We start from the raw sequence: 24985 nt of genomic DNA, 5'->3' as shown, positions 1-24985 counted from the left end.
GAACCTATACATATTAATAAATGATGTCCCATTCAAGGAAACTATCTTTTCAGAAACTTTAGTACATTTAAAAAAATACATATATTTTATTGCTTTCAGAGAGGAAGGGAGAGGAAGAGACAGAACCATGGATTGGCTGCCTTCCGCACACCCCCTACTGGGGATTGAGCCCACAACCCGGGCATGTGCCCTTGATCGAATCGAACTGAGGATCCTTCAGTCCGTAGGCTGACGCTCTACCCACTAGAGCCAAACTGGCTAGGGCCTTTAGTACATTTTTTGAATATCTTCAATGATAGGCATACATATATACATTAATATAGATACAAATGCATATACATATACTTTTTTGTCCTTGTTTAAAATAAAATTTTAATTAAAATAATACATGTCCATGGTTTTAAAAAATCAAATAGTACTAAAGGTTTGTAATTAAAAAAATTGTATTCCCATACTGCAACCTTTCACAAACCTCACTCCTCAGAGGCAACCACTTAAAAGTCTTTCAACATTTCCTTCTGGTAGTTACCTCCATATTTTATTATGATATACCTATATCTCTATTTTTTCTTTCCTTATTTTTATTATTTATTTTTTAAATTTATCTTTATTGTTGAAAGTATTACAGATGTCTCCTTTTTGCCTGCACCCACCACCCCACCCCAGGACTTCACCACACTATTGTGTGTGTCCATGGGTTATGCATACATGCATATAAGTTTTTTGGTTCTCTTCCCACACACCCATATATTTCTATTTTCTTGATTTACCAATTTAGAAAATAAATATTGACTTATGGCAAAGATATAGCTTTTCTACAACTATCTTCATTCCCATACATTTTCTCTACACATACACAGACACTCACACAACCTAACATCATCTAATACCATTATATGATTTTTGGTTATACCAGTAATTATTGTTTATAATATTAATACCATATATATTTTACTTATTGCTGGCCAGGTACATACTATACTACCACATATTTAAAAAATATATATATATTTTTACTGATTTCAGAGAGGAAGGGGGAGGGAGAGGGAGAAAGAGAGAGATAAACATCAATGATGAGAGAGAATCATTGATAGGATGCCTCCTGCACGCCCCCTACTGGGGATCAAGCCCGCAACCCGGGCCTGTGCCCTGACTGGGAATGGAACTGTGACCTCAACCACTGAGCCATGCCAGTGGGGCAATGTTTGTTGCTTTTTGAAAGGAAATTTCTTCTCTTCTGGTATCATTGCTCCATCTTTCTGGAACTTATACTTGTTGGCTATCAGCCTTCGTGGATCAGTTCTCCATGTCTTAACTTTTTCTCATATTTTCTATTTCCTTGATTGTATTAGTCTACATTTTGTAGAGATTTCCCTACATTTACCTTCCAAGTCCTCTATGATTTTATCAATTAAAATTTTCCAGAGCGATTTTCCTTACATTTCTTTACCACAACAAAACACTTGTTCTTTGGTTGCCAAAAAATCTTAAATTTCTCTGGGCATCCTAAGGAGAGTTTGTGCCTTAAGTTTCCTGTATATCTTAAATTATCTTGGGGTCTTATTCAGTTGGTTCTTTTTAAAAAATTTGTTGTTTTTTTTTTCTTTTAGGTATTTAATCCATGTCTTGTGATCTTTGCTGGCCTGCTTATATTTTCAAATGGAAAGGCTGATTGGAAGCTTTATGCTCTCAGCAGAGCTTGTCAACTACCAGAAGTTTTTCTGGGGAGAGCAGATAGGAAGGAGGCTGTTATTCCAGGATCCCTACCCACTTATAGTCTAAATGTCAAGATGTGGAGAGCTTTATTCTCAGGCAAGAAATGCTACACTAGCCAATGAGTTCTCTCTTTTTTTGTGTCTTATTTTTCAGTTTCTTTAGAGAAACCCACCCACTCACCCCATTCCTTGTTTTTCCTAGGGTGGAGGTGGCAGTTGGTAAATGCCTGGTTGCCTGTCACTTGGGAGACAGTGGTGGGGGTGTGGGGAAGGAGGCACAAACTATTATATAACAACTTTCAATTAATCCCTTGATTTTCAATACTACCAATTTCCACCCTTTATCCCCCATTTTATCTTCTCCTTTATTATTGATTTAATCTATTTGGTCTCTTCCTCTGTATTCTGGAATAGCTTTTAAGTGTGTCAAATGATTAGATTTTTGTGGGGTAATAGATTTGATTTCTTTTTTTTAATTCAAATTTTAATTCTACTAATGAATTTTGAGACTTATTATAATCTTTCCTTGGACGTCATCCATCTCCCTTAATTTGCTTGCCCTATCTACCATATCTCATTTCTTTTTACAAACTCCATTCTTAAAAAATACACAAGAGGTATTTTTCTCAATTTTTATTTTCTGGAGAAATCTTTTTAAAAAACATGCTGATCTTTTCCTGCATCTAATATGCTATGGTCTCTTTCTTATATCTGTTGAATTTTTTCATAAATCTTATTCTACTTTTCAATACAAAGATCTCATGTATTGAAAGGTGAATAAATGCTCGCTATATGGTTACCCTCATTATTCAGAAGTTTGCTATTAGAATCCTCTCCTTGGGGAGCTAGTTGATGTAAATTTATATTACCAGGTCACAGTTCCAGCAGCTGGAGAATAAGAAGAAAGAGGCTGGAGGCAGGGAAAGGCCTAGCAGAGGAACTTCCCTATACTGCTTCCCAGGAAGAGTTCTCTATATCCATAACTGAGTTTGGCCCAGCCTAAATACCAAGTGAATGCTATGTGGAACTGGGCTTCCTTTCTCATGCTGACATCAGGGACAGAACATCCTCTGAATTAACAACTTTCTTTTGGATATGGCCAAGCAATAAAACAGAAGTTAAAAAAATTAAGTTATATATATATCTGTAGTTTTCCTTCTCTTAGCCTTTGATATGTGAATCAGAGTGGAGGAGAGTGTATAATGCAGCGCTGATCAGTAGGCAAAACTGCTCCATATCTTAAAGGACTGGGAAGGACAGGGTAAGAAGAACTGTGAGCAGGGGGTTGTAGTGGGGAATGAGATGGAGACACAGGAAAGTATTTGAGAGAATGAAAAGTCAGCAGCTACAGAGAAGAGCAGGATCTGAGAAAGGAATCTTGAGATATTTTTCTACCCCTGCCCTTCCTGTGACCCACCTCACCTCCCCCTTTTGTCCCCCCTCCCCTGCTCTTACTGTATGATATATGCTGTTTCCTCCTCACTGCACATCCCACCCCCTAAGAGCACTACCCTACAGTAAAGATCTACACTGCCCTGTAAAGGTTTTTTGGGAGGGGATTTTACTCCTTTGGGTTGTGACTTCATGGTGTGATGCGCCTTAAGGCAGGAGCCAGAGGGCTGCCTCATTTGGGTTGCATGAATCATGCAGCTTCCTAGTGCACTGCTTTCCAATGCTAATCTAGCAGCAGCTCAGGCTTTGAAGCCAGACTCTCTGGACTGGACCCCAGCCCTGCTGCTCTGTGACTTTGTGAAGTTCATTTAACCTCTCTGGAAAATACAGATGGTAACAGTACCTACTTTAGAGGGTTACTGTAAGAATTAAAGTCAATTCATATAAAGTGGTTAGGATAGTGCCTGATATATAGGAGGCACTCTATAAATGCCCAGTTTATATAATTAATTAACAATAAATATTATCATTATTGCTAAAAAATAGAAACTTTCTCTATATCCTATGGCATTCTCTCCATTCCAGCCCCTACTCTTCTAAATTAGAGAGCATTACTTCCTATCAGGGCAGGTCCAACACAGCCTGGTGATGCTCTGTGAGCTGTAGTCCGTGTAGGAATACTGTGGTTTTTAGAGCAGGAAAAGTGAGGTCAAGTGGTATGCTTCTCTTCAGCACTTCCCTAGAGCCCACGCTCATCCACATTACAGAGTCTGCCAGGCAAACCTCCATTTATTTCCTAGGGACCTGCTACTTCTCAGAAGGAGGGTAAGAATTAGCACTGGGCCTTGCTTCCAAAGGCTCCACTTACTCTGTCCCTAATAGTATGCCTCCCTCTCCTGGTTTCCTGTGTTGTGAGCAGGTCATCTTAGTGGGGGGATCCTTGGGAGGCAAGCAGATCCTGCAGTGATGCTACTAACTTACCAGGCCATCCTCCCTAATGTGCACTCTGGATGATCTCTTCTCCCAGACTCACTCACTAACCCACTTACCAAATATTCATTGGTCATCTCCTAGGTACAAAGAACACTAAAATAAAAGATACTGTTCTTACCAGAATAGCTAACCCTTCTATTTCTCTAGTACACGGTACTTATACAAAATTCTGCACAGTCCCTTTCCTTGCTCTTGAATAGTTCGCAAATTATATGAATATCTGAGAAACAAATAAAAACAAAAAGAACACAAAGACTCTGCTTTTGTTCTCAAGAAGCTTCCAGTTCAGAGTTCAGGGGCAGGTGGTTGGGTTGGTGAAAGGAGGTATATGACAAATGTATAACAACACAAGATAAGTACTGTAAGAGAAGTCAGCTTAGAAATCTACGGGAGTAGACTGGAGAACAGTGAATTCAGAATGGAGAATGGAGAGGAAGGAGGACAGAGAACTCCAAAAAGAAAGAACACAGGAGCTCAGTTTGGGGACTAGCCTTAAACAGAAACTATTTTCCATATCAAGTATTTTAATGATGCACACCCACATTGTGGGCCCTTCATAAAAACCAGGCATACTACTTTTTATACATACCTCATATTTCATGGTAAAAAATCCATCCCCTCCAATGCCCTCAAGTGCAAAGGCCTGTACAATTGGCCATTTCTCCACTACAAACATATCAAATATCTGCAAGTGACCTAGAGGAATCAAATACAACAACATGTATCAAATACCATCCTGGATATAACAGTCTAAACCTGATCTAATGTGGTTAGACAGGCATCATTTCTCACAAGTTCACCACAGCCTCATCTAGCAAAATAAAATTGAGATAGATCGAATGGTTAGGTATTAACACTAGAAATACAAAGTTAAAGCCAAGGAAAATTCAAAACATAAACAAGTTACATAAATTTAGATTTCTCTATAGTATATTTTCACATTCTGGTTTCCTAAGCAAGCAAGCAAATAAAGAAATAAATAGTGGCCTATTACATCTGACTTGCATCAGTTAGTTGGATATAATTATTAACAGACCCAAACTTGGCTTCTCTCCCTTAAGAAACATGTCCAAACAACTTCCTCAAGGAAAAATTACCAAATCAAAAATTATCCTTTCTTATAACAGTATCTTCAATGTGCAAGCTATTTTGTAAAATAAGATATAAGCACTGTTAAATTTGTTGATTTTTTCCTATATTTTTACCCATCATTTTTGAGCCTCACTATCAGCATATTTTTAACAGCTACCTGATTACTATTTCTTATTACCAAGAGGCCCCACATCTACACTCTATGTACACTAAGGGGTACACACTAGATGGCAACTGTGTAAATGCCCTGCCAGTTTTTCTATCTGACTGTAGGTGGCCTGCTTTGTTGCTGCAGAAACTTCGGTTATGAATACAAGCTTACATAGTTCCCAAATTCCTTTCTGCCTCAGCCTCTGACTCAGTGACAATAGATCAATGGGTTTCCCAGCCTCCAATGAAAGGAGAAGTAGGGACATGTGATTCACATACCATCCAAGCAAGGTTAAAATGTCTCACTGCCAGACACTCACCTTGGGAGCTATAAGGAATGCCAATTCTACTGCAGTCTCGAACCATGTCCACAAAGCTGGCAATTTTAAATTCTTCTGCAGCTTCCTCATCTTCATACTAAAGAGGGAAATTGAAAGGAAAACAGGCTCTGTTAAGACATCATGCAAAGTCCCATATTTTCTCTTCATTTTATCAGAGTTGCCCTCAAAGAACACTTATAGAAAACTGTACCCAAGAGAGTGTTTCCAAAGCCACATTTTGTTTGCTGGTCGAAAACACTGTCATTCCCTTACCTCACACCAATGCCCTCAAGTGCAAGTCAACTTAAAATGGACCAGAAATCTAAATGAAAGATATAAAACTTGTCCTCAAAAATTCCCCAAATACTTACATGGAAAGGATTCTTGATGTATATCAGGACACAACTGCCATGAAATCCTAAATCTCAAATCCCAATCTGATTCCTAGCCTAACCCTTGAAATGGGCCCAAAGGGAAACAGAAACAGATACCAAGAAATCTAAACATATCAATATCAGAAAGCTTATCTAATTCTCCTGGAGCAGTATGTAGGCACTAGCCCCCTGAGAGAATGTGTGCAGGCTGGTAATGAAGCAAGGTCAGAAGACAGCTTCATAAGCCTATATTAAGCCCCGATTTGAAGAGACCTTCTGTCTCCTTCAGGCGCACAATTTATCCATAAGGTAGCTGCATAATGAAATATAAGAAGTTCCACATTCTGCAATTTGATTTTTATAGGGGACTCCTGTTCCAGATCTACACTTTCTTGAAAGAATATTCTTAAGAGTGTCTCTAAGTGCCCATTCTATCTTTTCTCCTTACCTCATTTTCAGTCATGCAGTGCAGATGCAGATTTCTCCAATGTGCCACACAGGGTATGAGATAGCGATAGTTTACAGGATTACAGTACAGATGGACACTGTCTGATTTAATTAATATAATTACATCTGTAAGAGAAACAAAATTAATAAGACACAAGATTGTTAAAGGCATTTTCTTTAGACAATTTCTGCTCACATAGTTATTAAAACGATTTAGCAGAGACAACATAATAAAACTCTAAATTGAAAATTTTTTAATCTGGCAGTGTACTACAAAATGACTGAAGAACAGTCAAGTGTGGACAGCAAGGAATTCCTCATCTCCATGTGACGTTCCCACAACTGTGGCTCTCTAGAGATGGCAATGCAGGTACAGGATAAGTAAAAAGAACATCCTTCAGGGTGTTTTGCAAAAGTGCTGCATAGTCAAATCTCTGGTACCAAACTCAGTTGTGCACTTCACTGCAGAGATAAATTCCAAATGGGCACTCCACAGCCTAAAGCAAATGAGGCAGGAAAACAGTAGTGAATATGTCCAGTGGCTAGTTCTCCTACAGACGTCAGTGTCTAAAGCTCTTGGCTGCTGGCTCACTGGGCTCAAGGGACATTGTCTGTTAGCTTTGGGAAGGGTTATTGTGTACAGGGGTGAACTCTATACACAGGAAAGGCTGGAAGGAAGGAAGGAAGGAAGTAGAAGCAGGTGGACAGGGCTTCTAGAAATAGATCAGCAGCTCACAGATTTAAGGACTAATCACCCAGGGGTGGGTCAAATAAATAAAGCAACCCAGGAATGCAAATAAACTCAGAAAACTAAAAGAAGAGCCATGGAATGGGGCAGGACTATTAAAGCAGTTTGAATACTGAGAAAGAAAGCAGTCATAACTTCCAGAAGAAAAGCAGAGGCTCCATCCCATGGCTCCTCAGAGAGCAGACCATTAACAAGATGACATAGGGAAGTTGCTGGAGGAGGTGGCTGAGGCAGAAGGTTTAGGGTGATGCCAACACAGTAATACAGTGTGACAGACCATAATCCACAAAAACATGAGCCCAGTGAATACTGACCATAGCTGACCAAACTGCTGGGTGCCTCTTGAAATAAAGTTCCATGCTGGTGGCCTTTTAAAGCACTCTGAGCTGCACACCTGGTCAGACCCAAGATGTTCTAGGGAACACAGTATGAAGCAGCTTCTTCACTGTTGACTGTTGGGTAAGCCCTGGAGTCCAAAGGTGGCAAGGGGTGGGAAAGGGGCCCCCTCTCATCTGCCGGCTTTCCTTACATAGGCCCTCTAAAAGTGCCCTTCCCTAAATCACATGTACCTCGCCTGCTGAGGAGGGAAGAGTCTGATGTCACTTAGAGAGCCCAAGGCTTTCTGTGTAGAATATACTCTGATACAGCGAAGACTTAAAAAGAAATATTACAATAGCTACTAAATCTAATTAAACACTCTCAGGATTTCTTAGGGCTGATGTCATCACTGTGAACAACATTTAATAGAGTACATAGTCAGGTAAGAGAACTGGATAAGATGTAAACTATTTAAAAGTTTCTTTTTAAAAGTAAGTCCTTCGTGTTGGCCTCTTTTCCTCTCACATAATAGAGACTGAAATGTAGAAGCATAAATCTGGTGATCTCAGCTTTCCAACTACTTGAATTTAAAAGATAAATTTATTATTTTGAAGAAAATGCTCATTTCATAAGCACCCATTGTACCAGGTGACAGGATAGACAAAGGAAAAAATAGTGCACACCTTTGAGGATTTAAACCATTTCCTTAATTTCAGTACTACAATGTCCTTAGCAATATTGGTTGCAGTGAAATGTGTGGCCGGTATGAGCATCTGTCTTTTTATAACTCTTTAAATGAGCTGCCAGGATGAAGTCTTTCCAAACCAATAGATGCTGTACAGTGTAAGGAAACTTTTTTTTTTTAGATAAAAATCTGAAACTGTATTTGAATTGAAAAAAATGTAATGGCAGAAATAATTTCAGCTTCTTTCTGCACTTCCAAAAAAGAACGAAACCTTAAATCATTCCACAGGGATAGGTAGTATTAAAGAATTAGATACTCCTATTCTGTAGATAGATACTACAGAAGAATTTTCACATATAGACCAGGGTTTCCCAACCTCAGCACTACTGACAGTTTGGACCAGATCATTCTTTGTTGTGGGGGGCTGCCCTATGCCTTGTAGGATGTTTAGTAGCATCACTGGCCTCTGCCCACTCTGCCTAGTTGTGACAATAAAAAATGTCTTCAAATGTTGGCAAATGTCTCCGGGAGGATAAAACTAACCCCAGTTGAGAACCACTGTACCAGATCCTCACAGTAATATTATATCAACATCAGATGTTTGCTTTCATGCGTCCCCCAGCTGCTTCACAAGAGCTTTCTGTCTCTTGTCCAATTTGATTTGTCTATTCCTGTGTCTCCTGACCCGTCTGGCAGACAAGTCATGATGCTAAGTATGTGATATCAGAGATAGCTCCTGGGCATCAGCCCACAGCAGCATCAACACAGGGTGAGTGTCTCAGAGCTGAGGAAAAGGGAATGTAAGCAGAAAGCCTTCATTGTAGTCACGGGCATCATCATGAATTAAAGTCACACAGGAAACAATTCCCAAAGACAGAGCAGGACAAAGAGCCCTTGTTCCTAAGCTGAAGATCCACATGAAGTCTTCCTTGTAGGAGTATCCTGCAGGCTCATCTTTGACTCACAGCTGAAAGTGCTTTCACAGGACAATGCACATAATCTGAACCTCCCACATGTAGAGGCAGTAGGCAATTCAGAGGAGAACTAGTATCTTGTCAAGAAGATATAAAGCCAAACACTGATGCTTATTTTTTTCTCTACAGCAGAATTACCCAGTGAACATATTCTTGACAACTACTTGTTGCTAGTCTCTAATCATCCAGCAGGTGACCTACAAGAGCATATTCCTTAATATATCAGCAAAGAAGCAATGTTTTTTATTCATAAAAAAGTAAAAATTTATTGGGGCTTCAGGCTATTTTAAATTTAATCATATGTTTCCATAAAAAGACCATGAAAAAGGATCTGAAGAAAAATAATCACTATTACTGTCACACAGAGTTTACCAATATGTACTTACCATCTAGAACTTCTTCAGAAAACCCTGTTTTCTCAAAATCACTGGTATTCTGATTGTACAAACCAAATAGAAGATAATTTGCCAGCTCTCTGCAGCCTTCATTGTACCTGCTATCAATTCCTGCAAGGCAAAGAAGACTCTGATCAGCTGTACTATGGGGAGCAAACGAGCCCAAATAGTTTGTCCCTGCTCAGCAAAACCCTAATGCAGTGATGGCAAACCTTTTGAGCTCAGCATGTCAGCATTTTGAAAAACCCTAACTTAACTCTGGTGCCGTGTAACATATAGAAATTTTTTGATATTTGCAACCATAGTAAAACAAAGACTTATATTTTTGATATTTATTTTATATATTTAAATGCCATTTAACAAAGAAAAATCAACCAAAAAAATGAGTTCGCGTGTCACTTCTGACATGCGTGTCATAGGTTCGCCATCACTGCCCTAATGAGTAAGTAAAAGGTAATAACCTAGACCAGTCTGTAGCAGAAACCAAACTAAGCACCTCTCTGTGAAAAAAGCAGGCCTCAGCATCAAGTACCCTTACTTGGATTCAAGAGACAGTCAAATAGCACAGATTACTGAAACTGTTAATTGCCAAAAAGCAATTCTTGAGGATAGAAGAAATCAGAAAATATAATTTAAGTCCTATCACGGCTGGTTAAAGATTTTGAAATATTTTCAGTTGGAATAGAAATAGATGTCAGGAAAATATCACTTCTCAAAAAGACCTTTACCAAAACATGTGGGATCAACTAAAGGAGAATTAAGGTGATTTGAAACAAACTCAAAGAAGTGAAGAGGACAAGTGACTGGAACCACACATACCTAAAATTTCACAAATATTTATTAGGCCTAAGGCCCTGTGCTGGATACTAGTGTGTGTGCTGGGCCTACAAATGGCCCTCATCAAGTTTATAGTCCATTGGGTTGGGTCAGAAATAAAAAGGAAATGAAATAACAACTGCCTTCACTACTGCCTTTCAATGCCATAGACCAGGGGTCCTCAAACTTTTTAAACAGGGGGCTAGTTCACTGTCCCTCCGTTGGAGGGCCGGACTATAGTTTAAAAAAAAACACCTATGAACAAATTCCTATGCACACTGCACATATCTTATTTTGAAGTGAAAAAACAAAACGGGAACAAATACAGTATTTGTATTTGCATGTGGCCCGCGAGCTGTAGTTTGAGGACCCCTGCCATAGACACATATACTACCTGGTTCCTGGGTATCTGTGAAGGCCCAGAGCTCAGGGATGTGTTAACAGCAGGAGTCAGCTGTCTGTGTGAGACTGAGAAAGAGGATTTGGGGCAGAAGGAGCTCCAAGAATGAAAATATGGCTGGAGCCTGGGAAAAAGAACTGTCAATGGTCATTCAGAGCAGAGAGGCCTCGGGACTGCCTATGTCAGAGGACTTCTAATATGGGAGGACTCCTTTCTCAGCTGCGATAAAAGCAGCACAGTGCTGTTCTTTCCCATCCAACAGTTCAGTGAAGGGAAGGGTGAAAAAGAATCAAAAGCAGGAATAGCCTGGCTTACATAACGCCAAAAGTTGAAAGGGCTACGAAGTTAAAAATAACCAGTGGATTGGATAGGCCTAGCATGTCCCCTTCTAAGGGTTCCAGTTACATAAATTGCCACATAAATTGCTAACATTAAAAGACTGACCATGTAAAATTAAAGATAAAAGAAACTATATGTAAGTACTGTGCTCTAATTGATAAAGTTGTTTCCTATAGGGTATTATGGGTTAACAAATCTGATACTACTACACAGGTATACTGGAATTAAATGGATGGTAAGTGGTAGGTGCCATGTTTCTCAGTGGTGGAATGGAAGTTTATAGATAAGATAGAAGAGGCCCTAGCAGGTTTGGCTCTGTGGATAGAGCATCAGCCTGCAGACATAAGGTTCGATTCTGGTCAAGGGCACATTGGCAAGAGGCAGCCGATCAATGATTCTCTCTCACCATTGATGTTTCTATCTCTCTCTCCCCTTCTCCTTTCCTCTCTGAAATAAATAAAAAAATAAAAATAAAAAAATAAATAAATAAATAAATAAATAAGAGGAGACTAGACTGGTCCATATGGTAATGGGTTAGAGCTAAAGACATTAATATAAATGCATATTTAACTTAATTTAAATACAAATGATTACACAACATTTACAGATGTGCGTATACACACCAGTTAATGTACACATCTATTTCCTTACTCTGTCAGCTGAGAGGGCCTAGAAGCAATGATATCCGAGCAACAATTACTACACTCAGATTGGTTTTTAATACCATTCTCCAGTAAAAGAAACCAGGGCTCCTTAGAGAAACAGCTGATTTTAGGACCGGAACAGGAACTATGCACAATAAGCCTGGAGCATCTAAGAGTGCCAGAAACTACAAAAGTACTAAACAAACAAACAAACTTTGGAGGGAGTCTATCAAAGGGAAGGACATAGACACAGGAGCCAGTTGAAAGAGCTCCAAATGGCCAAAGCTGGAACAACTTGAAGTAGGAAGTAGGATTATAACTCAAACTATAAAATAAATATCCACGAGTCCATATGGATACAAATAATTGTGTAAATAAATAAATGTGGGAGGAGAGACAAATCTCCCATGCAGAAGAATTTCAATAATTTATGTAAACACTCCCATCTCAGGTGATGGAGCATAACTCCTGGCTCCTTAAGAGTGGGCTACAACTCCTGGACTTCCTTCCAAAGAGGACATAGGAAAGGAGAGCTGGAGAGAGTATTTCATAGTGCAGAACCTGAAAACACTACCTTAGCCAGGTGATCAAGGCTAATAGAAACAGTGAAAAGTAATGCTGATAGTATGTATCCTTGATATCATGTGATGAAAATGGCATGTTACTTTACTGGTTTTCCACCTCAAAACTCTTAACCCCATTCTAATCGTGAGAAAGATAAGAAAAACCCTATTAGAGAGACATGCTACTTGACTAGCACTCCTGAAAACTGTCAAGGTCATCAACAAGGAAAGTCTGAGAAACTGTTACAGTCAATAGGAGCTTGAGAAGACATGGTAACTAATTTAACATGGTATCTTGGATGGGATCCTGGAATAGAAAAAGATTCTCTCTCATCACTGATGTTTCTGTCTGTCTGTCTCTCTCTCCTTTTCCCTTCCTCGCTCCGAAATAAATAAAAACATATTTTTTAAAAAGAATATACAAATCTCAAGGGATTGAGCAAAAAAGAAAAAAAAAAAAAGAGAAAGAACTCATTGACATGGAGTGTAGTGATTGGGGAGGTGGGAGTGGGTGAAGGTGGAGGACGGTTTAGGGGGATAAATAGTGATGAGAAAAAAATAATAAAGGGAAAAAAAAATACAAGTTTTCTAAGTGATACTTTCACATAAAGTTCTGTCCTGAAGGTTTACTTTTTACCTCCATTTCACACCCAACTTCAAGCACATCAATTTCTGCAACACTGTAGTATTCCATATTCGAGTAGTCAATCTGATATTTAAAAAACTCTAAGATAATATGGTCAAGTGAAAATTTTAAAAATTAGGTTAACAACAATATGCATAAAATGTTCCCATTTGTGTTAAAAAAAAAAGATACTGTTGACAATGTTATCTCTGGGGAGTGGGAGTGGGTATCTGGGATGGTTAGGAAGTTCTGTTCATTGTTACTCATGTATTGTCTTAATTTTTAAATTATATGATATATTTTCATAATAAAAATTTTTAAAGAACAAATAAATGCCTAATTTTGCCACTCTGTGGCCCTGAGCAAGTCTGTTTAATCTCCTAGAATCTCAGTTTCCTCTTCTGTAAAAAAAAAGGGACAACACTGCTCCCTTGTAAGTTTGCTATAAGGAGAAATGAGGTAATATGTACAAAGTGCCTGCTCTGTGGTAGGTACTCTCTATCTTACCGATATCTCACCCAATCTCATTTAAACAGCAATGGATTTCAGGGGAACAAGAGCAGGGGACACTAACCCATGGCTGATCTCACAATGATACCATTATCAGTATCTTCCTGTGAACAGAAGCCAATTTGCCCCAGCCCTGAGTCCCACCTTGTTAAAAGCACTGACCTAGAATGCAGAGGATCCCATCGGGTCGAGACTTGCTGCTCTGGGTCAGGATGCTCTGAACCTGACGGAGTCGGCTGCAGCTGCAACAGAACAGAAATCAACTCCCTCAGTACCAGCAAATAAAGGCATGAGGAAGAATGACTGCTAGGGATGGAAACTGGTCCTTGTCTGGTTTTGGTATCAAAACCACAAAACAAATAGGGAAATATTCCCTTCTCTTCTATTTTCCAGACGTAATTATGCAGAATTGGTCAGAGGACTAAGTCTGAACTGCTGATTACAAACTGGATGGTCAGTGGCTCTCTGGCTCAACGGAGGATGGAACCAATGGCCTTCTCATGGTCAATGTTGAACAATACTGGGACTCAGCAGCTTAGCAGAAAGACCTCCAATGACTTATTTCTGAGGATGATTGAAGAATTTCCACACTGATTTGCCCTAACTGTGGACCTCACCAATCTGTCAAAACCAAACACAAAAGATCAAACAGATAAAAACAAACAAATAAAAAAATGGTGTAAAGACCTAAACCCATCTCTGATTCACCATCACAACTCTACCCGTAGAGTGTCACCACTGGGTACTTGCTCCCATTTTGGTGCAGATCTATTATTCCTTTGGCCTTAGGAATATCCCTTTCCTCCTAAACAAAGCACAAGGAGAGGCACTCCCAGACATTAATATCACTTCTAAGGACCCATGCTCCCATACCAACCCCTCCTCTTTACCAGCAGTGCTAGAGAGAGGTGCTCAATTTCCTGCTCAAGAATGATCCTTCTACTGGGTCTCTCCGCTCCCCTCCCCCCCCGCCCCATCACCTCCAGGTTCAGGATCTACCTCCATTATTAATTCCCTAACACTAATATAATTAATTTTTCCCTACAGTCAATATATTTCCAGCCCTATCACATCATTAAGGTTCTCCACAAGCCAACTACACTAACTGTTCCGTCCATGACAACCAGATTGCATCCCCAACCCTCACTAAGTCTGCTCTGGTACACTGCCCTACACTCACCCAAGCAACAATATTTCCAGCCAACAATACTAATTCCCTTCCGGATTCCTTTTCTCCTCTGGATTCTTTCTGATATTCCCATGGCCCAAATCATCCACTCCATGACTTAGCGATCATTAGCACTGTCTTCCCTCAAGATCTTCACAATCTTCCATGTATACCAAAAACCATGTAAAGACATTACCAAGAAAAATAAACAAACAAAAAAACCAACAGACCAATATCTACATGAATATAGATATAAAAACCTTAATAAACTGCCAGCAAGTAGAACTCAAAACATACAAAAAGAATTACAGCAGGTCCTCAAATAAGAGCTATAAAATTGATGAGAAAAAAAAAATCAATTCCCAGCCAGGGCCACTATATGTGTGGAGTTTGCATGTTCTCTCCAAGTCTGAGTGGGTTTTCTCCAGGTACTCCAGTTTCCTCCCACACCCAAAGATGTGCACATTAGGTGAACTGGTGTGTCTAATTTGTCCCAGTCTGAGTGAGTGTGGGTGTAGGTGTGTGCATGACTGTAGCCTGCTATGCAAGGGTGTCTTGTCCAGGATTGGTCCCTGCCTTGTGCCCTGAGCTGCCAGGAGAGGTTCTAGCCACCTGCAACCCTGGACTGAAATAAGTGGATTAGAAATTAATTACTTTACTTGTTTTTATTAATCTTTCTTAAATGTATATATAGCTCACATTTACTTCAATGTTTAATATTACAAGTGTTTTGAGTCTTTATTTGCAAGTTTGGTGGTTTTTGTGACCAGAAATATACCAAAGGAATTTAACTCTTGTTTTTATAAATTAGCCTATGGTAAAATTAGTCTTGTAAGTTGCAGTTTCCAAGACCCTATCATTGATGCTAAGTGAGGACTTCCTTTATACACCATGACCAAGAGGGGGGTTATCCCAGGGATGCAGGGTTGGTTCATATGGGTAGATCGAACAATATAATCCACTATTATGAAAAGCTAAAGAAGAAAAAAAAATTCACACAACCATATTATTGATATAGAAAAATCATTTGACAAAATTTAATACCCATTTATAATAAAAACACTCAGAAAACTAGGAATAGACAAGTTTCCTCAAGTTGATAATGTATGTCTACAAAAACCTTCAAAGCAAAGTTTTGGATTACACTTAATGGTGAGTTTTCCTCTAAAATGAGAAACAAGAAAAGGATGTCTACTCTCACCACTCCTATTCAACAGAATACTGGAAGTTCTAGCCAATGTAATAAGGCATGAAAATAAAAGGCATACAGATTGAAAATGAAGTAGGGAATATCACAGAATCTACCAAAAAAACTTCTGGAACTCATAAGTGAGTTCAACAAGTTTGCAAGATCACTATGTAAAAATCAATTGTATTTCTAAATAAAAACAACAAACGCCGAAACCGGTTTAGCTCAGTGGATAGAGCGTCGGCCTGCGGACTGAAAGGTCCCAGGTTCGATTCCGGTCAAGGGCATGTACCTGGGTTGCGGGCACATCCCCAGTGGGAGATGTGCAGGAGGCAGCTGGTCGATGTTTCTCTCTCATCGATGTTTCTAACTCTCTATCTCTCTCCCTTCCTCTCTGTGGAAAATCAATAAAAATATATTTAAAAAAAAAAAAAAAAACAAAAAAAAACAAAAAAAACAAAAAAAACCAAAAAAACAACAAACACATGGAAACCAAAATTAAAAGTACATTATTATTTAAATATAAATCTAACAAAACATGCATAAGACTTATAAACTACTTACTACAAAACACCAATAAAGGAAATCAAAGAATATTTAAGTAAATGGAGAGACATAATGTGTCCATGGATTGGAAAATTCAACATAATGTAGATGTCCATTCTCTCCAAATTGATATACAGGATTAACACAACTCATATCAAAATCCCAACAGAGTTTTTGTAGACATAGACAAAATAACTCTAAAACTTACATGAAAAGGCAAAGGAACTAGAATAGCTAAAACAATTTTTTTTTTGGTGGGGGAGAGGGGGAAGAACAAAGGGGGGGGGGATCACTATATATAATGCCAAGACTTAGACAGCTAAAGTAATCAAGACTGAGTGGTATTGGTTTAGAGATAGACACATAGCTCAATGGAACAGTACAGAGTAGCCATAAATAGACCCAGACAAATATAGCCAACTAATTTAGGGCAAAGCTTCAAAAGCAATTCAATGAAAGAAGGACAGTCTTCTCAATAAATGGTGTTGGAGCAAATGGATATCCATAGACAAAAACATGAACCTAAACCTTACACCTTACACAAAAATTAACTCAAAATAGATTATACATTTAAAAATTTTAAATATCTACACTAATAAAAGAGAAACATGGTAATTGGCGTACGACCACTACCCTTCCCATTGGCTAATCAGCGTATCCTTATGCAAATTAACTGTCAGCCAAGATGGCGGCCAGCAGCCATGCACTGAAGCGAACATGAGGCTTGCTTCCTCCAGGGACTGCGGACTCCAACGTTCCCCGCCTCACTTGCCGGCCTCTCAACTGCAACTCTAAGCAACTATTACTATGTTGCAAATAAGAAGCTAAACAAAACCCCGCTTTCAGTCAGCCCCGGACCGCAACATTGTATCCATGTTTTCAGCAGCGAGGCCTCAGAGCTAAAGCTGGCCCAGAATAAAAAAAAAAAAAGAAAACAAGGAGCAGTTGGGAGCTTTTAGTCACCGGCCAGCGGGAAAACAGCCCTCAGCCCCTCAGCCTGCCTGGCCAGGCACCCCAGTGGGGACCCCCACCCTGATCCAGGACACCCTTCAGGGCAAACCAGCCGGCCCCCACCCATGCACCAGGCTTCTATTCTATATAGTAAAAGGGTAATATGCCTCCCGGCACCGGGATCAGCGGAGCAGCGAGGCCTCCCGGCACCGGGATCAGTGTGACAGGGGGCAGCGCCCAAACCCCCTGATCAGCCCTGCTCTGTGCCTGATAGGGGGGAGCTCCCCAATCCCCTGATCGCCCTGCGGCTCTGTGTGTGACAGGGTGAGGCGCCCCAACCCCCTGATCGGCCCTGCTCTGTGTGTGACAGGGTAGAGCCATAACCTCTCCATCGGCCCTGCCCTGAGTGTGACAGTGGCGGTGCCCCAACCCTCTGATCGGCCCTGCTCTGTGGGTAAAAGAGGGTGGCGCCCCAACCCCCCTCCACGGGCCTTGCTCTGTGTGTGATGGGGTAGAGCCATAACCTCCCCATTGGCTCTGCCCTGAGTGTGACAGGGTGCAGCGCCCCAACCCCCTGATCTTCCCTGCTCTGTGTGTGACAGGAGGCGGTGCCCCAGCTCCCCTATCGGCCCTACTCTGTGAGTGACAGGGGGGAGCTCCTCAACCCCCTGATGGGCCCTGCTCTGTGACAGGGGGCAGCGCCCCAACCCCCCTGATGGGCCCTGCTCTGTGAGTGACAGGGAGCAGCGCCCCAACCCCCTGAGTGGCCCTGCTCTGTGAGTGACAGGGGGCAGCGCCCCAACCCCCTGATCGGCCTTGCTCTGTGCGTGACAGGGGTGGCGCCTCAACCTCCCCATCGACCCTGCCTTGAGTGTTACAGGGGGCGGTGCCCCAACCCCCCAATCAGTCTACCCTGAAAGTGACTGAGGGTGGCATTGCAACCTCCCGATCCGCCCTGCTCTGTGCATGACGGGGTGGTGCCCCAACTCCCCAATCGGCCCTGCTCTGAGCCTGACCAGGGGCTGCACTTAGGGATTGGGCGTGCCCTCTGCCACCCAGGAGCAGGCCTAAGCCAGCAGGTCGTTACCTCCCGAGGGGTCCCAGACTGTGAGAGGGCACAGGCCGGGCTAGGGGACCCCCCCCAAGTGCACAAATTTTTGTGCACCGGGCCTCTAGTAAAAGTATAAAATCTTTAGAAAAAAATTTAGGACTCAGGGTTTATGAAGTTCTTTCTTAGACTTAATACCAAAAATATGAACCATAAAAGAAAAATATGATATATTAGACTTCATCAAAATTTTAAATGTTGCTTTGTGAAACACCCTGTTGAGAGAATGAAAAGACAAGCTAAGCCCTAGCTGGTTTGGCTCAGTGGACAGAGTGTCGGCCTGCAGACTGAAGGGTCCCAGGTTCAACTCCGGTCAAGGGCATATGCCCAGGTTGCGGGCTCGGTCCCTAGTTGGGGGCATGCAGGAGGCAGCCGATCGGTGATTCTCTCTCATCATTGATGTTTCTATCTCTCTCTCCCTCTCCCTTCCTCTCTGAAATCAAATATTTATATATAAAAGAAAAGCTAAGATTGGGAGAACATATTTTCAAATCACATATCTGACAGTAGAATACATAAATTAATAACTCGCAAAATTCAACAGTAAAACATATGCAATACAATTAGAAAATGGGTAACAAGCATAAAGGAACATTTCTTCAAAGAGGACACAGAGATAGCACATGAAAACATGTTCACCACCATTATCCACTAGGGAAATGCAAATTAAAATCAGAATGAGATATTATTACACACCTATTAGAAAAGCTAAAATAAACATGACATACCAAAATTCTGGTGACAATTCAGAGAAATTGGATCAATAATATATTTCTGAAAGAAATTAAGGAAGATAGCAATAATGGAAATACATATGTGTTCATAAATAGGAAGACTTAATGTCCTTAAACTGCCAATATTATACAAAGAAATCTATAGCAATATCTATCAAAATACCAAGGACGTTTTTGCAGAAATAAAACAATCCATCCTAAAATTCATATGAACTCTCAAGGAACCCAGAATAGCCAAAAACAATATTGAAAAAGGACAAAGATGGAGGACACACTTCCTGATTTCAAAAGTTACTAGAAAGCTACAGTAAGCAAAGCAGCACTGGCCGGTGTGGCTTAGTGGGTTGGAGCATCACCCCTCTCTCTAAAATCAGTAAACATGTCCTCAGGTAAGACTTTTTTAAAAAAAGGCAGTGTGGTACTGGCAATTTTTGACAAGGGTACCAAGATCATTCATTGAAAAAGTACAGTTTTTTCAAAAAATGGTTTTGAGAAAACTGTATATCCACATGCAAAAGAATGAATTTGAAGCCTTACCTTACACCATATATACAAAATTTAATTTAAAATAGAATAGAGTCCTGGCCAGTTGAATGAATATTGACCTATTCAAATAAATGGTGTCAGAGCAAAAGGTTACTGGTTCAGGATCAGGGTACACACCTGGGTTGCGGGCTCGATACCCAGTAGGGGATGTGCAGGAGGCAGCTGATGGATGTTTCTCTCTCACATTGTTTTTTTTTTCTCTTTCTCTCTCTGTTTCTCTCTCCCTCTCTCTTCTCATCTCTCTAAAATCAATAAAAAAAATTTTTAAAAAGAGTAAAGACCTAAATGTAAGCCTAAAACCATAAAACTTTTATTAGAAAACATATGAAAAAACATATGAAAAGCTTCATGACATTGGATTTGGCAATGATTTCTGGCTATGTCACTGAAAGCACAGACAACAAAAGAAAAATATGTAAATCAGACTTCCCCAAAATTAAAAATTTATGTTCACCAAAGGACACAACAGAATGGAAAGGCAACCCAAAGAATGGGAGGAAATATTTACAAAATCATTTACCTAATAAGTGGCTAATATTCAGAATATATGAAGAAGTCCTAAAACTCAAGAAAAACAAAAAACCTATTCAAAATTGAATAGATATTTCTCCAAAGAAGATATACAAATGGCCACTAAGCGTATGAAAATACGCTCAATATCACTAATCATTATGGAAATGAAAATCAAAACCTCAAAGAGATACTGCTCTCACACAGAGTAAGATGGCTACTATAAACACACACACACACACACACACACACACACACACAATAAACAAACAAACAAAAAACAACCTCAGAAAATAACAAATATTAGAAAGGATGGAGAGAAATTGGAAACTTTGTGCACTACTGGTGAGAATGTAAAACAGTGCAGACCCTGTGGAAGAATATGGCGGTTCCTCAAAAAATAAAAACTAGAATTACCATATGATGCAACAATTACACTCTGGGCATATAGCCAAAAGAATTAAAAGCAAGGATTCATGGATGTTTGTACATCCATGTTCACAGCAGCATTATTCACAACAATCAAAGGACAGAAGCAAGGCAAGTGTCTATCCACAGAAAAATAATAAACTATGGGGTATACGTACAATAGACTATTAAATCTTAAAAAGGACGGAAATTCTGGCACATGCTAAAACATGAATGAACCTTGAGGACATTATAGTAAGTGAAATATATGCCAGTCACAAAAGGACAAATATTGTATGATTCCACTTAATGAGGTTCTTAAAATAGTCAAATTCATAATGACAGAAAGTAGAATGGTGGTTGCCAGGAGCTGGGGGAACAAAATGGGAAGTTATTCTTTAAGAGGTACAGAGTTTCAGTTTTGTGGTGGATGGACAGTGGTGATTACAGCACAATGTGAATGTACTTAATGCCACTAAACTGTACACTTAAAAAGTAGTTAAAATGGCAACGTTTGTTTATTTTATCACAATTAAAACATTTATTTAAGTTATAAAGAGCCAATCTCATGCAAAAAAAAAATAACAAAGAGGGAAAACTCTTCTAATATAGAAGAGATTAAAGAATAATAATACAATGCCACATATGAAATGTAATATGATTTTAAAAAATACGTTTTTATTGATTTCAGAGAGAGGAAGGGAGTGGGAGAAAGAAACATCAACGATGAGAGAGAATCATTGATCAGCTGCTTCCTACATGCCCCCTACTGGGGATTGAGTCCATAAGCCTGGCATGTGCCTTGACCGAGAATCGAACTGTGACCTTCTGGTTCATAGGTCAATGCTCAACCACTGAGCAACATTGGCCGGGCTGTAATATGATTTTTAAAAAATATTTTTACTGATTTTTAGAGAGAGGAAAGGAGTGAGAGTAAGAGAGAAACACTGATCCAGAGACAGATAAGCATCAATCAGACCATCAAACCTCAGAGGGAAGGTAGGGGAGGGTGGGGGTAAGGGGGAGAGATCTACCAAAGGACTTGTATGCATGCATATAAGCATAACCAATGAACACAGACACCAGGGGGGTGCGGGCATGAGCGGGGGTCGGGGGGAGCAATGAGAGGGATAAGGACACATATGTAATACCTTAATCAATAAAGAGAGAAAAAAAAATAAAAGAGCTACTCTCACAATTTGAAGAAAAAAAAAAAAAGAAACATCGATGTCAGAGTAAAACATCAATGTGAGAGTGAAACATCTATCAGCTGCCTCCTACTTGCCCCCTACCAGGGATTGAACCTATAACCCAGGCATATGCCCTGACTAGGAATGGAACCAGCAACTTTTTGGTGCACAGGATGATGCCTACCAACTGAGCCACACCAGCCAGGACAAATGTAATATGATTGTTTTTTTTTAAAGTGAAACATCCATGAGACATCTGGGAAAACTTGAATGTGGACTAGGTATTTGATGATAGTAAGCAATTACTGTTAACTTTCTTGGGTGAGATGATATGGTGAAATAGTAGAATGTGCTTTTTCTTAGCAGCTGCATGAGGGATTACTTAGGAGTGAAGTGATGTCTGCAACTTACCTGAAAAAGAGGCGGGGGGCGGGGGGGAATAAAAATAATGCACACATCGCCGAAACCGGTTTGGCTCAGTGGATAGAGCGTCGGCCTGCGGACTGAAAGGTCCCAGGTTCGATTCCGGTCAAGGGCATGTACCTGGGTTGCGGGCACATCCCCAGTAGGAGATGTGTAGGAGGCAGCTGATCGATGTTTCTCTCTCATCGATGTTTCTAACTCTCTATCTCTCTCCCTTCCTCTCTGTAAAAAATCAATAAAATATTTAAAAAAAAAAATAATGCACACATAGCAAAATGTTAAAAAATTGTTGAATCTAAGTGATAGGTATAACAAGCATCCATTGTACTATTCTTTTACCTTTTCTGTACTGTTTGAACATTTTTATAATATAAATCTAGAGCTGGAGATAAGGGGAACATGTGGAGTAACTTAGGGTTTTAGAAGTAGCATAACAGAAACTGCACGACTATCAAGATTAAAGAAAACTTCTTTCCCTGGGAAATGACTGCCTGTCTCTCCTCACTTTTTCATGTTTTACATAAGATTGACTTTGCAATCATTCTCTACACTAGAAATATTTCATCAAGTTTGTCCTTTGGCCCATTTCCCTACCCATCTGGACAGTAGGCTACCAAGGTTACCAAGAACTCTTTAGTTTTCAAACTTACAAGAAGCCAGCGACAAAAGCATAAGTAGTTCATGTGACCAGGAAACAAACAGCTCCCCCACTACTGCTGTGGAAAGCCAAGACAATACTGAAAACAAAAACAAAGAGTTTCTTTTCTACAAGTATCCTGGCCAAATAAAGTAGAAGCATTGGTATCTCTTACTTTCTTGTCAAATGGGTAAAGCTAAATTCAGTTCTCCTTTTCGTTTGTACATTTTCTTGCTCCCCAAATTTAATTTTTAACCAGACATAGTCTATTTGTCACTGAACCATTAAACTTGTTACTTACTGAAATATTTGCCTATTAAAAAAAAAGACTTGGTGAGTATATAGGAAAAAAACCACATCCATATTCCCAGCACCCAGACTTAATATTTTAGCACATTTGCTTTAATCTACAGTAGTGCCTTTTTAAATTATGCATATAAAATATTAATTTGTTATACTTTTTGATGGAAAAAAAAGAAATATTACATATAAAACTAAAGTCTTCACTGTTCCTCACCCCCAGAGGTTACCATTATGAGTTTATGTATTCATCCAGACCTTTTTAATATATATTTTCACATATACACCAAGCTCACTCAGCAATAGTACTGCCCTCTAGCTCCCAGGTCTACCTGAGCAAAGCTGGCATATCCTGGGTAGACAGCCTCTGGTCACCCGTAACTCCTTTAGAATACCTGTAGACTGAGCAGACCCAATACTGCAGTTTATGTTAAATATGCTGCTTGTATACTATACTTTAGTTCTAACTTTCCTTGGATTCAGACTCAGAATATAGACAGGCCACAAGATGAAGAAACCAAAGCCTAAGCAGAAGCAGTTTGCCCAAGGTCACAAGGCTGAATAAAGATTAACAGCACCAGACCCTGAGTGACCAGGTACCCCGACTCTGAACCTTTTCTTTCTGATATACCTCACCTCACTGATTTCCTGACAATAAAATTAGTCACAGATACAGTATTTTAAAATTCTAAACAATTATCTCTGTTCTTCCCATCTTCTGATTTATATGTAACAGTTAATTCACTGCTCACTGCTTTTATAACAGTTACTGTATACACCGCCACGTTTATTTTCTTGTTTGTTTGTATTTCATTATCCTGGTTCCTTAGAAATGAAGAAAAAGCTTGAAAATTTTACTTTTGCTTGTTTTTCCTCTGTAATTTATGCTAACCTTTTGATTTTCAAAACTCAATAAAAACGAATATATTCTCCTATGTATGCTCTGTGTTTTGAGTATTTTACAAAGTGAATTCTCATACCAATCTGATTTACCTTATCATGGAAAACCACTGTGAACAATTTGGTGTGATTCTCTCACAGTAAAATATTTAGTCAGGTGAGTTTTTTTTTTTTTTTACATAAAATCATAATCATGAGATATGCAGCTGTTCTGAAACATGCTCTTTCCACTTACCATTATACCTTAAGATCTTTCCAAGTTAGTACATAGAACCCATCCTCATTTTAAAAATGATTGCACTGAATTCTTTTGTTTTTATTTAGCCAGCCACTAGGATTGAGCATTCAGGAATTATACTATTTTTTTAAAAAAATATATTTTATTGATTTTTTACAGAGAGGAAGGGAGAGAGAAAGTTAGAAACATCGATGAGAGAGAAACATCGATCAGCTGCCTCCCGCACATCTCCCACTGGGGATGAGCCCGCAACCCAGGTACATGCCCCTGACCGGAATCGAACCCGGGACCCCTCAGTCCGCAGGCCGACAGCTCTATCCACTGAGCCAAACCGGTTTCGGCAGGAATTATACTATTTTGCAAAGCAAACAATTCTTAAAATGGGCAACCTTAATACAGTCATCTTTGTCACAAGTACAGAAGTTTCTGGAAGGTAGAGACTTAAAAGTAACACTGCCAGGTTAAGAGGTATTTGCATTTAAAATTTTGATAAATCTTACCAAATTGTTTTCTTAAAACACTCATCTAGACTCTGAGACCAAATCATGATGATGAGTACTTGGGGGTGCGTGGATAAGAGGGAGAGCGGGCAGGAACGGAACCAACTTTTTTTTGTATTTTGTATTGTATGTTTTTT

General features: G+C 39.7%; 1 protein-coding gene across 3 annotated transcripts in view; it reads right to left on the bottom strand.

The window, feature by feature from the left end:
* Positions 1–24985, bottom strand: part of DNAAF9 (dynein axonemal assembly factor 9) — a 130205-nt gene that overhangs the window by 96899 nt on the left and 8321 nt on the right. For all 3 annotated transcript variants that reach the window (XR_011472115.1, XM_070419993.1, XM_070419994.1), the window contains exons 2-6: positions 13663–13742; positions 9595–9714; positions 6485–6609; positions 5663–5759; positions 4690–4796 (exon numbers count right to left, since the gene is read on the bottom strand). Coding sequence is in view for 2 of the 3 variants with exons in the window: in XM_070419993.1 (XP_070276094.1) it covers positions 4690–4796; positions 5663–5759; positions 6485–6609; positions 9595–9714; positions 13663–13742 (529 nt within the window). In the remaining variant the exon portion in view is untranslated. The remainder of the gene's footprint in view (positions 1–4689; positions 4797–5662; positions 5760–6484; positions 6610–9594; positions 9715–13662; positions 13743–24985) is intronic.

Source organism: Myotis yumanensis, unplaced genomic scaffold (assembly GCF_028538775.1).
Source record: "Myotis yumanensis isolate MYYU_CA2020_CCGP unplaced genomic scaffold, mMyoYum1.0.hap1 SCAF_7, whole genome shotgun sequence".
In the NCBI taxonomy this organism is placed as follows: domain Eukaryota; kingdom Metazoa; phylum Chordata; class Mammalia; order Chiroptera; family Vespertilionidae; genus Myotis; species Myotis yumanensis.
This window is presented reverse-complemented; position numbering and strand designations above follow the sequence as displayed.